The following is a 12,500-nucleotide window of genomic DNA, read 5'->3' as shown; positions in this document are numbered from 1 at the left end:
GTAAATGTTGCCATATAATGTTCATTTTTCACACAAGTGAACAATAGTACAGGGAAGATTTTAACATGATTTCACCAATCCCCGCCCACCTCCCCATTTTCTGGGGGGGGCGATCACCTTAATGAAAATCAGCACAAACTGTACTGTTTAATTTTTAATGTTAGCAAATAGTAATAAAAGCATTAGCACTAGAGTAGCTAAGTAATAAGAGTATATGTAAAGCAAATAGTCTTCCTCAAAAATATATCCATCAGTAATTAAAAATCTCAAAATTCTCCTTACCCAACTGGTACAGGACTAAAGTTCAGAACACCCAAGGATAGTTTAAGAAAGAAAAAAATTAATCATCCCAACGTAATAGATTCTGATCCATGTCAAGGCAATGGATTGAAGGTCAGTAAAAAATTAGGACAAGGTCATTAATATACACACACACTGTCAGTATAACAACAAATATGAATCAATAATATAAACGGATTAAACCTAAATGAAATAGGCTAGACATATTGTGAAAAGCACCACTGGTTTGGGAGGCGAACCTGTATCATGAAACAGAGGAGGACAAACTATGAAACAGGAGAGGAACCTGCTTCATGAAACAGGAGAGGAACTGAACCTGCATCATGAAACAGGAGAGGAACTGAACCTGCATCATGAAACAGGAAAAGAACCTGCATCATGAAACAGGAAAAGAACCTGCATCATGAAACAGGGGAGGATCCTGCATCATGAAACAGGGGAGGAACCTGCATCATGAAACAGGAAAAGAATCTGCATTATGAAACAGGGGAGGAACCTGCATCATGAAACAGGAAAAGAATCTGCATCATGAATCAATAGCTAAGGAAGATGATCAAAGAAAAAAAAAAAAGAGTGACAATTAGGAACTAAACTGATTTTTTTCTAACTGAACTTCAAACACTTTTAATACATCTAAAGTTGAACAAAGCAAAAGAGTAACAAAATCATTTACCTTGCTCTAGAGCATGTTGTTGAATTAGGTACACTGGCTGTTGATGGATGTAAATTATGCTGTGGTGCACTGTGATGCTGACATGGAAATCCAGTGTTGCTGGACGGTACAGAAATATTTCTTGGGGCTACGGGGGAATCTACTGAGCTAGATTCTTGCTGCAGTTTGGTAATGCCTAAGTGTATTCTTTTGACATCCCCAAGAATCTGAGGACAAACATTAATGGATTTAATCCATAAACAGGTAAATAAAATGCTTGCTATGTTTCATCACCTAAAGAATCTACACACATTAAAGACCAAAAAGTTATTGCATATAGCACTTTTCAGGATGAAATAACCAATAACTTGGGATACATAGACTGACTGTATAAGGCATGTAATACTTGTATGAAAATAATATATAATAATTATAATTATCATAATAATTACCGTAATTTTTAGATCTTCCTTGAGATCTTTTTCTGATAAAAGGAGCAGAATATCCCCACTGATCTTGTGGTGGGTGAATGCTGCTTTATACTGCCCAAAGCCTTGTCCCTCGAGCCATGCACCGACTTCTGGAACGGTCCATGTTTCTGGCTTGCCACGGACCATTTTGAGTATTGTCAGGTTCTATCACCTAAACCTTTCCTTCCTCTCCTATCTTTACCTGTAAAAGATATCGGTAACTATCATCAAGGGGGAGAAGGTTAATTCTGGAAATTTCTGAGTCATCTTATGTGATACGAATAATTTCACAAACAAAAGACATGAACACTTACACTTGTCAAGATGAAAGACTTTCAAATAAAACACTAAGTAGCTTACCTCAAGATCTGTGCCTTTTGGTGAAGTATTAACTGCAGCTGGAACTTCTTATCTTACTTCAATTTCTCATATAATCATCTTCATGGAAGTATCAATAACAAGATATTAAAAGATTCTTTTTGAATGAGTGTGTGTGTGAGAGTCATAAGTGAGTGAGAATGTTATCACCTGAAATTATGTGTCAATACTATATTTCACAACAGAGTTCCATTTTTGAATACTTTTTCTTATTCCACAATTTAAAAAATGCCAGTGTTGTAAAATTGTAGAAAAACACACCTTACACACAATATAGGTTTATTGAAAAGTCAAACAATAGTTTTGGATTCCTCTTGGATTTTATCTTCCTAAAACCTTGACTCCTTCATAAACAGTTAACTACTAGAAATGCTGCTAAGAATAACTATTGTGTAAAAATAAAAAGATGAAACCATTTTCTGCCATTAATAACACCTTCATTCATTTTCTTCTTTAATCATTAAAGACTTTAAAGAAATATTCCCTCAATACTATCCTATTTAACATGGCATTTTTCCAACTCAAAACAAATATACCTGTTCACATCATCTGTTACAAATAAAGACTGGGGCTTTAACTAATAAATGCAAAAATAAAAATGATAAAAGTCATAAGATACAATATGTAACCACCAACAAATCAAAATCAAGAAACAATACATACAAAAGAAATTTTTACCTGCAGACCTCCACCAACCAAAAGACTTGTATAGCTCATGAATAACTCATAGTATCTGTTATCATCTAATATCCAGCACCTAGATAAACCAAGTTGGTCAAGGTTGTGTATCATATGCCCCATAGATAGTGGACACAAACAAGTACATATGAAAATAAGATAATTATAAAAATCACATCAGTTGGCAACCAATGGACAAATGCAAGTTGATAAAAAGATAAGACTGACTGACAGATTAAATGGGTGCCAAAACTGGTTTATAAATAATAGACCTAGCTTTTTTTTCAATAAAGCATGAATCTTTTATGTACTGTGTTCTGTGTGTACAAAAATTACCCAAGACAAAAAGGTTTGTTTAGAGTACCCAAACAGATAAATAATATGCCCCTCACCCAAAAAAAGGGAATTTCAGACCATGCCCTGAATCAAATTGATATGGTAAACTTTTACTAAGGAGGAACTGTTTTATAGCTATTGATGTTTACAAATGTTAACTGAACAAGGCATGGACATAGAATGTTTATTTTTTCATCATCAAAATTGTTTGTGTGAGGTAATGCCCTCTTTCTAATTACTCTTTTCCCTATCCACTCTTACATGTTGAACTGCTGTATATGATGATACAATCCGTACCCTTTGTATCGTAACTAACACAATCATTGTTGTTGGTACCTCACCAAAAGGAAGTTCTAGCAAGAACTGTATGCATAATAGTAGCAAAGCATCAAAATCACTTGTAAGTTGTTAGTGTATAGTAAAATATACATATTTAATAGTAGTTCCTAATCTTTTTCCTACTAAGCTTCCTCTAGTAGTCTGTTTTGCCTCCATGTCTCATCCTTATTCACAGACTATATTTGGCATATCTTAAAAAAAAAAAAAAAAAAAAAAAAAACATATACACTTATCTCAAGGAAGTTTTTCCCCCAAATAGTTGGAATTTAAAAAGCAAAAAAATAAAAAATTAAAGCATGATGGAAGGGGAGGGAGAGAAGGAAAGAGTAAAAAAAAAAAAAAAAGAGAGAGAGAGAGAGAGAGGCTGGCTTTTTGTTGCTGCTTAAAGCCATCAATTAAATAAGGCCCATGACAATTTTAATGTTTTTCCCTGGGAGATTTCCTATTGCATTTCATTATAATATGTTGCAGTAATCATGGATCTGTAGCATTTGTATGCTTCAACCCCCACCCTATTTAATATAATGTTAATATTTCAGGCTTCCAAAAATCTTTAATTGGTATACAATATTGATCAACTTTCCACTTTATTTCCAGCAACAGAAATACAGTAACTGAGTCATCCACATGGATATATTTAATTGTGATTTCTCCAACCACAACTATTTTCCATTGCAGCTAGTAAAAATGAAATAAAGCTTGCTCATTAAACAAGTCATCTCCAACTCAATCAGTTTATTCAACAAACTCTTTACAAGGCAATATCTGGGGTTGCATATTGATTATACAAATTAATATGTATACACCAAGGTCTGTGTTGCTCAGAGAACATTATCATCTCTGGGGTGAGTAATGGTGTTGCAACTTAAATAACTAAGTAATCTGTCTGTGATTCTTCTTCAGGAAGCTTCTGTGAAAGCAATACCCTCTTATCATTCTAATAAATGTGCTTCCTTTACTTGAGCATTAGAACATCTTTACAATAGCCCATTTTCATTTGTCTTACAATCCAATCTTTGGAAGTGTATACTATATATATATATATATATATATATACATTTAAGCATGCACTCTGGGTGGTGCAGCTACACAACACATCTTTACTGAACCTTGGGATGCTGTTGGCTGAACTATCCCACAGTGCTGTATCACTTCTGCAATTAGCATGATTTGATCCGTTGTAGTCATCAGCCAGTAAATATAGAGAGTCCTTGAAATCATACCACATTGCACCACATTGCAGTAAGTACAACCAACCAGATTAAATCCAATTGTTTATTTCCAAGTGGTCATTACCACATTACCTTTACATGCAGTTTGTCTCTTATTGAATCATATTAATGAATCATAGCCTGTAAGGGACTGGACAAATAATTCATATATTTATCTTCAAACAATGATTACATTGCAAAATAGAAGTTTACTGGTAGAGATATCATTTGTACAATATAATCATGCAATGCTTTGATACTGTACATTTAATGCTAGCCAGCATGATGTCTTATCTTCTAATAAAAACAATGCTGTAATGCATAAAGACATGCCCTTCTTATAATGAACCACATTTATGATAAATTTTGGCACCTATAAATTGCCCTCTCTCTGGATGATATAAGCTCTCAGGGCTTCAATGTCGGAGATCAGAACCAACTGTTCTAATCTATGGTATTGAAAGAGGAGGAAAAAAGTTGATGATAGAGGGAAGAATAAATGTTTGAGAAAAGAAAATTTTAAATATGGATCGGTGTGTCCACTCACCATAATGCCTTTCTAATCTCATGTTATTACTAGGCCAGTTTAAATGGCAAAGAAGCCTTTTTTATCTTCTCAATATACCAATGGACATTCTTTTTCTTCTTTTTTAAAAATAATGACCTGATAGTACTTCCATGCCAACTCTTCTACTGAGAGGTATATAGTTTCTTCAACATGGTTTCCATTTTTTTTCTCTTTTTCCCTGTAAAAATCATTTTATATAGGGAAGGGGAGAGAGGGAGGAAGAGTAAGTGGAAAGAGAGGGAGAGGGAGAGGGAGAGAGAGGGAGAGGGAGAGGGAGAGAGAGCAAGAGAGAGAGCAAGAGAGAGGGAGAGGGAGAGAGAACAAGAGTGAGAGGGAGACAAAGTGAGGTAGAAAGAGAGAGAGTGAGGTAGAAAGAGAGAAAGTGAGGTAGAAAGAGAGAAAGTGAGGTAGAAAGAGAGAGTGAGGTAGAAAGAGAGAGAGTGAGGTAGAAAGAGAGAGAGTGAGGTAGAAAGAGAGAGAGTGAGGTAGAAAGAGAGAAAGTGAGGTAGAAAGAGAGAAAGTGAGGTAGAAAGAGAGAAAGTGAGGTAGAAAGAGAGAGAGTGAGAGAAGGGAGAGAAGGGAGGGAAGAGAGGGACGGAGAGGAGAGAGAATTTAAACAGAGAAATGCAATAATATTTGTCTCACACAAAATTGCAATTATAACTTTTCAATTGTTCACAAGTAAATGAAGGACTCACAACAACAACAAAAAAGGATCAATAAAAAAGTGCAAATTTTATGACCTTTTATTTCGTAACCTTACTTCTGAGGATTAAAAATTCCCATACACATTTAATTAATCTCCTCTTAAAATTAAGAGAATTTCATATGATCTGGAGATTAACGACCACCTTTCCTTATAAACATTTTGAACGAATGATTCCTGTCATCTTTCTCAGATAGCGATATTGCATAAAGATGAAATTGAAAATAGATAGTATAGAAATTTAATTCTTTAGAAGAAAAAAAGGAGGAAAAATCTAAAAAAAACATATATATTAATGAATAAATTAAAGAGGAAAAGAAGAAAGGTAAGAAAGTCAAGGAGAATAATGTCAGCTTAGTCAAATATCAACATTGGTGCATTTTTTCAACATTAAATTGATTCAGCTTAACCTTATGTCAAGACAGGAATTTCCTGAAGTATATCTTTATCTGGATATATCACCAGACATCCATACAGTTATAAGTTGCATCATTAATGTAAACCATTTTTTTTGGAGAATAAAAGCAATTGTGTGGCCTGAATGACCAGTGTTCCACATAAGGCCTCACTAATAAAGTTTAAAGTATTACTAAAATGACTGATTAATATTTATAAGTCCTAGTTTCCTACATACACTACCTACTTATAATCAGATACCACCTATAATGGTAGCAATCTATTTACAAATATATTGTAAGTTGGGCCAAGTGTCACATCAAGTATAGGATTTCTGCCATCAATCATGTAAGAGTACACTGAAGTCAGTCTAAAACTTTAATGGAGTAAGATTGGGTCAGCTCAAGTTGAATAAATCCAAAAGACTAAATTAAGCTTCCTGCTAAATCTCTGATATCTAACTTTGTAAAATTGCTAATAGCAGCCACATGTGAAATAACCCTTTGCTGAACACTATTCAAAGTATTGCAGGCAACTGGCATAATTCACAAACTTTGGCACAGTTCAGGATTTTCTGCTTGAAAATAATATTCCTATTTGTTTTGTTCTTTTGATTTTACCCACTGCAGACAGGGGTAGATTTGCTTGGACAGCCTCAAGGATGGGCACTAGTGCTTCCAACACTTCACCCCAGATGGGTTTTATTTCAGAGCGAGGCAATTTCTCGTGACATATTACAATCTTTCGCACTCTTTCACATTCATTCATTGTAAAATCAGAGCCATTTTTATATTCCTCTTTTTTTTGTGTGTGTTCCACTGTGGCATAAGACAGGCTCTATCAACGTTATAGTTGACTAAAATTACAGTATAGGGTTCATATCAGCATATCATTTTCTTTATACCGAGTGTGATAGAAGTATTGAGGTATTACGGGAGGACAAAAAGCAACTTATTTTTTTCATATTTGTGTACTGTCATATGCAAATATGAAAAACATAACCATCCATAGTTAAGATAACATGGAGATGGGGAAGAGGAAGGACGCCTGTGCTAATGACTGTGTGCCACTACTCAAGGCAACTGTACTGGCACAGGGGCACTGGACATGGTCTGGGTCACCTTCCTCTTCTCTTTCTGCCTGCACATCCTTCATTGCCAGATATTTAGAGCAGGAGGTTGGCACCTTGCTGTGTCTCATCACTCTCTGAAGATAGTGCTTGGTAAGATAGTGCTTGGTAGAGACCATGGATGGGTGCCATTAAAGGCTTTCTTTCCTGCTGGTGCTAGGAGAGAGTGGTGCCATCTATGTCTGGGAATTAAAATTATACCTATTTTGCCGAATATAATGGCAATTATAATTGCCATCATTGTCATCAGTCACTAAATAGAATTATTATTCATAGTACAATAAAGAAACACAGCTCTTTACTCTCTCCTAAAGTCAAATATGACATGACAATTATCATCTTGTATGTTATGACAGCCAATGTCCGGCCAAAAACTTGTGTGTTCATGACACCCATCCACATTTGGTAAACAAAATATAGTAGAGGACTTTCTACTTTTTGCATACTTAGGACTGGCACACATATCTAGCAATATGGACATGATCCTCCTTCAGAAGTCTCTGCATATAAAGACCTTCAATCATCAGAGGGGAAAAAATAAATAAAATAAACAAGACAAAACTTTCCCTAGATTTTCTTGTATTTTCCCCCTCAATTTGGTCAGACAGGCGTTCCTAATGGAACAGATCATATTACAAATAAGTATGGTCTCATATGTGCACTTATGAAAATTTATATTAAATTATACTGAATAAAGGCACTTCTGCAAATATAACAATACATTCAATGCTAAGGACACAATATGCATACTGCTCTATATGGCTGACAATTAAATTCATTGGATTCTTTCTCCAGCTTTCATAAGGTAATCAGTATACTGACAGCATTTAGTGTTAAATAAAACACTTTTCCAGAAAATACTAGTGGATAGTATCTAGTACAATATACAAGGATAACAACCTCAAAAAATTATATTGGATTATTTCTATAAATAGCACTGCTTCCTTTTGTAGTATAAAAGTACACTGTCATCTAGGGAGGTTTTCCTATGAACCTAAACTGTAAGAAAATACTATAAAAAAGAAAAGAAAAGAAAAGAAAAAAATCAGTTGCTATTGAGACATCCAGACTGATTTTTTATAATTGCACAATGGTAGTTAGAAGTCAAAGTATTAAATCTGATCTACTTCATTTATTTTTCACTGAAACAATGATCTTTTAACACATTCAAAATAGTGTTAAATAATTTTACGAATATAGTATATTCTGTCAAAGAGTATGGTAAGTTTCTCTAAAGTGTTCTTATAAAGAGATGACTAGAAAAAAAAAAAAAAAATTATATTACAAAATCAGTGCTCACTAGTCCAGTCTAAAATATTCCAAATATTCTCCAATGCTCACACCAGTCAATATTTCCAAATATATATATATTTGTATATATTTCATTTTGGTTTAAAATATGTTTTTTCTTTTTACTGACCTTCTAGAGCTGTCTCTTCTACATATATATAAACGCACCTTTTCCTTTAGTTTTCATTTGTGTTATCCGAAGTGTATAAAAAATCCCTTAATTCCACTGCCACACATTTACAAAAATGTACTTACTTCCTGATTATCTGAGTTTTTAACCCATTGCCGATGGGGCGCCTAACGAAGTAACTGGTCAAGGCAGGCGGTCTACGACACTAGTGGCACTGGCTTAAAATTAGAGGGAGTGGGAAAGGGTTTTCTCCACCCTCCAGGTACTGCAGACTAGCCCAAACAATATTTTTCCATAAATCCATCATAAAATGCGAGTTTAGGCTGACTTTAGAACCCTGTCGCTCTAAAGCTAGCACCGTTACAGTCATAATACTTCATGACTCTGTGTGCACTTCAACTGTGAGCAGATCCCGATGTCGTGTCATGAACACTGACACCCGTCTCTTAGGCCTAATCAGTGCCGAAATGTATGTCATGACACCCGTATGCAATGGGTTAATCTCAGATTCTAAAATATGATTTTAAATTTGACTGAAAAATACTTCCTACAAGTATATTTCTAAAGGAGTTCATATCAATTCTCAGAGGATTACTGTCAACAGAAAGCAAAAGTTGACCAGGAGTAATATATTAGATCAAGCTTTCTATTCTATAGGGGAAGAATCTGAACACTGTGCTAGGAACTAGCAAAACACAGTTCTTGTAATATGTTATTTTGTTTCTTTGTTGACTGGTGAACTAATACAAAGATGTAACTTAGGAAAATATAAAGAAAGTGAAAATAAAATTGAATATCAAAGGAAAGACCTACAGACATAAGCACCTTGTCATTTAGGGATTACATGAAGTAATATATGGCCAACACATTAGTCATTTGTCTGAAAGAAGTGTGGAAGGTCCACTATGTCCATTTATCCTTAAAGTCCTAATCACCACATTCGTGGTGATACCTGGACGGGTGTGCACGTCCTATCCACTAAAAAACTTGCAGGATTCCCCACCCCCCCCTTTTTGTTATGAATAGGACGTATGGAGTGTATACTAATATTTCTAGTGTGGTTTGGCAAGTTTAACCAAGCCAGATCCACTATCAGCCCCTATCACCATCCCCCATGAAGGCCCACCCTCCCTCTTCAATTAGAGTCAACTACCATCTTTTTTTCTGTGAATGAAACGTAGTGTGAAATAGTAATTCTGGTACTATGGCATATTTCATGCAGATAACCATGGATGGGGGCCCAACTCATCCTCTATCTTACTGCCACTTACCCAAACCATACTCTTACCCAACTCATTTTATTGAGTTCTATAACAAATCATGATTTATATTGCTTTATATGTTTTATTAGCATGGTTTATGTACATTACCCACACATCCACTATATAACCCATCTCTCCCTATCAGACGTTCCTCACCCTCAGCTTCAGCTTCAGCTTTCTCTTTTTACTCTTCAAATTTCTGAAAGGATACGTCATTATTTCTATGAAGAAACATATTCCTTCCTTTGCTTTATTTGTGTAGCATTTGCATGTTTAATACACTGGTGTTTTTTAGGCATGGAAACATATTCCTATTTCTTCCTGTTAAAGGGGTCACTCCAATAATTTTTAAAACTATAAGTAACTAAGATTGACTTTTCAACTTTGAAGCTCTACTGTGCATTTTTATTGGATATATGCCAATAAAATATTCATTTTCTGGTGTATAAATTCAAGTTCTTGAACAACTGAAGACCAAAATTGGCACTGATGAAACTTTAAAAAAATCATACCCTTAATGCAGCTAGAGGGACATACTTAATGATTTGCTGTATTTAGAGGTTAGAGTAGTCACTGCTGACAGTCATTGGGCTATCACCAAGGTGCAGTATGCACTCTTGAGAGCTTGAGGTGTCCCCTCTATCACTTATTGGTAACCATTTGACCGATTAGACGCAAGAAAAATAACAAAATTTACAATAAATACTTCTTTTGACTATTATTAGTATGAAAGGGAAAGGGGAAAAAAATTTCCTCATAGAGATTACTTTAGATAAATTACCTATCACCTGTTGACATACTCAAAAACAAGTGCCCATAACCTTTACATGCCAACTTTTACTTCTAAGCTGTCAAAGAACAGGCAAGGGTAAATAATAAAAAAAATAATGTTAGTAATCAAGCTTAGAGAGATATACCAGGGCTGAAAAATACAGCACAACTGGTGAAGTGCATCTTACTTAGAGTGAACAATTATTGTTGATAGAGATACTCTGTAGCAACAAGACCATGTTTAACCCATTCCTGCTGGGCTGATTATTTGCTTAATCCTGCTCCTGATGTGAAGACGGCCATTGCACACAAACTCCATGTGCGAGATCTCACCTGTGTATACATAAGTGTGTGTGCATATGCGTGTGTGTGTATACATTTGTGAGTATGTGTGTGTGTGAATGTGTGCGTGTGTGTGTGAATGTGTGCGTGTGTGTGTGAATGTATGCGTGTGTGTGTGAATGTGTGCGCATGTGTGAATGTGTGCGCATGTGTGAATGTGTGCGCATGTGTGTGTGTGTGTGAATGTGTGAATGTATGTGTGAATGTGTGAATGTATGTGTGAATGTATGTGTGAATGTGTGAATGTATGTGTGAATGTATGTGTGAATGTGTGAATGTATGTGTGAATGTATGTGTGAATGTGTGAATGTATGTGTGAATGTATGTGTGAATGTGTGAATGTATGTGTGAATGTATGTGTGAATGTGTGAATGTATGTGTGAATGTATGTGTGAATGTATGTGTGAATGTATGTGTGAATGTATGTGTGAATGTATGTGTGAATGTGTGTGAATGTATGTGTGAATGTATGTGAATGTGTGTGAATGTGTGTGTGTGTGTGAATGTGTGCGTGTGTGTGAATGTGTGCGTGTGTGAATGTGTGCGTGTGTGTGAATGTATGCGTGTGTGTGAATGTATGCGTGTGTGTGAATGTATGCGTGTGTGTGAATGTATGCGTGTGTGTGAATGTGTGTGAATGTATGCGTGTGTGTGAATGTATGCGTGTGTGTGAATGTGTGTGAATGTATGCGTGTGTGTGAATGTATGCGTGTGTGTGAATGTGTGCGAATGAGTGCGTGTCTGTCTGAATGTGTGTGTGTGTGTGTGTGTGTGAATGTGTGCATATAATATATATGAATATATATGTATACATATATATAATAATAAATCTGTGTATTTATAGATAATATATATAAACAAATATTGTATATATACATATACATCATTATATATATATATATATATATATATATATATATATATATATATATATATATACTTATACATATAAATTACATATATACTTCTGCATTTACATTATATATACTTATACATATACACTATATATACATATATAAACTTACACATACATTATATATGCATATATATAATATATATATATATATATATATATATATATATACTTAAATATATACATTATAGATACATAAATATATACATTATAGATACATACATATATACATTATATATGCATAAACATATATATATATTTGTATATGATATAAGTATATGTATATATAATGTATATGTGTAAGTCTATATGTATGTTTCTATAATGTATATATGTATGTGTATATGTATAAACATATATATAGATGTATATATATGCATATATATATGTATATATATGTATATATATGTATATATACATGTATATACATGTATATATATATGTACATATATCTATACATAGGTATATATACATGCATATATGTATATATGTATATATATATGTATATATATGTACACACACACACAACTATATTTATATATTATATATATAAATATATATATATATAAATATACACACACATATGTATACATATATATACATGTATATGTATACATATATATGTATAT

The 12,500-nt window shown here is 34.0% G+C and overlaps 1 protein-coding gene across 6 annotated transcripts in view; it reads right to left on the bottom strand.

Moving 5' to 3' along the window:
- The window catches only part of LOC122258915 (sphingomyelin synthase-related protein 1), a 43,864-nt gene that overhangs the window by 10,310 nt on the left and 21,054 nt on the right, over positions 1 to 12,500 (bottom strand). For 3 of the 6 annotated variants that reach the window (XM_086555778.1, XM_086555777.1, XM_086555779.1), the window contains 2 exons: positions 1,405 to 1,624; positions 974 to 1,179 (listed from right to left, as the gene is read on the bottom strand). In XM_086555778.1, coding sequence (XP_086411904.1) covers positions 974 to 1,179; positions 1,405 to 1,569 — 371 coding nt within the window. In that variant the 5' untranslated portion in view covers positions 1,570 to 1,624. Of the gene's footprint in view, positions 1 to 973; positions 1,180 to 1,404; positions 1,625 to 1,782; positions 2,431 to 2,463; positions 2,678 to 12,500 lie in introns of those variants that run through there. The other 3 variants (XM_043025194.2, XM_043025195.2, XM_043025193.2) reach the window with 3 other exon arrangements.

This window comes from Penaeus japonicus, unplaced genomic scaffold, assembly GCF_977035675.1.
Source record: "Penaeus japonicus unplaced genomic scaffold, GWHDUDI00000001_assembly GWHDUDI00000031, whole genome shotgun sequence".
Taxonomy (NCBI): Eukaryota; Metazoa; Arthropoda; class Malacostraca; order Decapoda; family Penaeidae; genus Penaeus; species Penaeus japonicus.
This window is presented reverse-complemented; position numbering and strand designations above follow the sequence as displayed.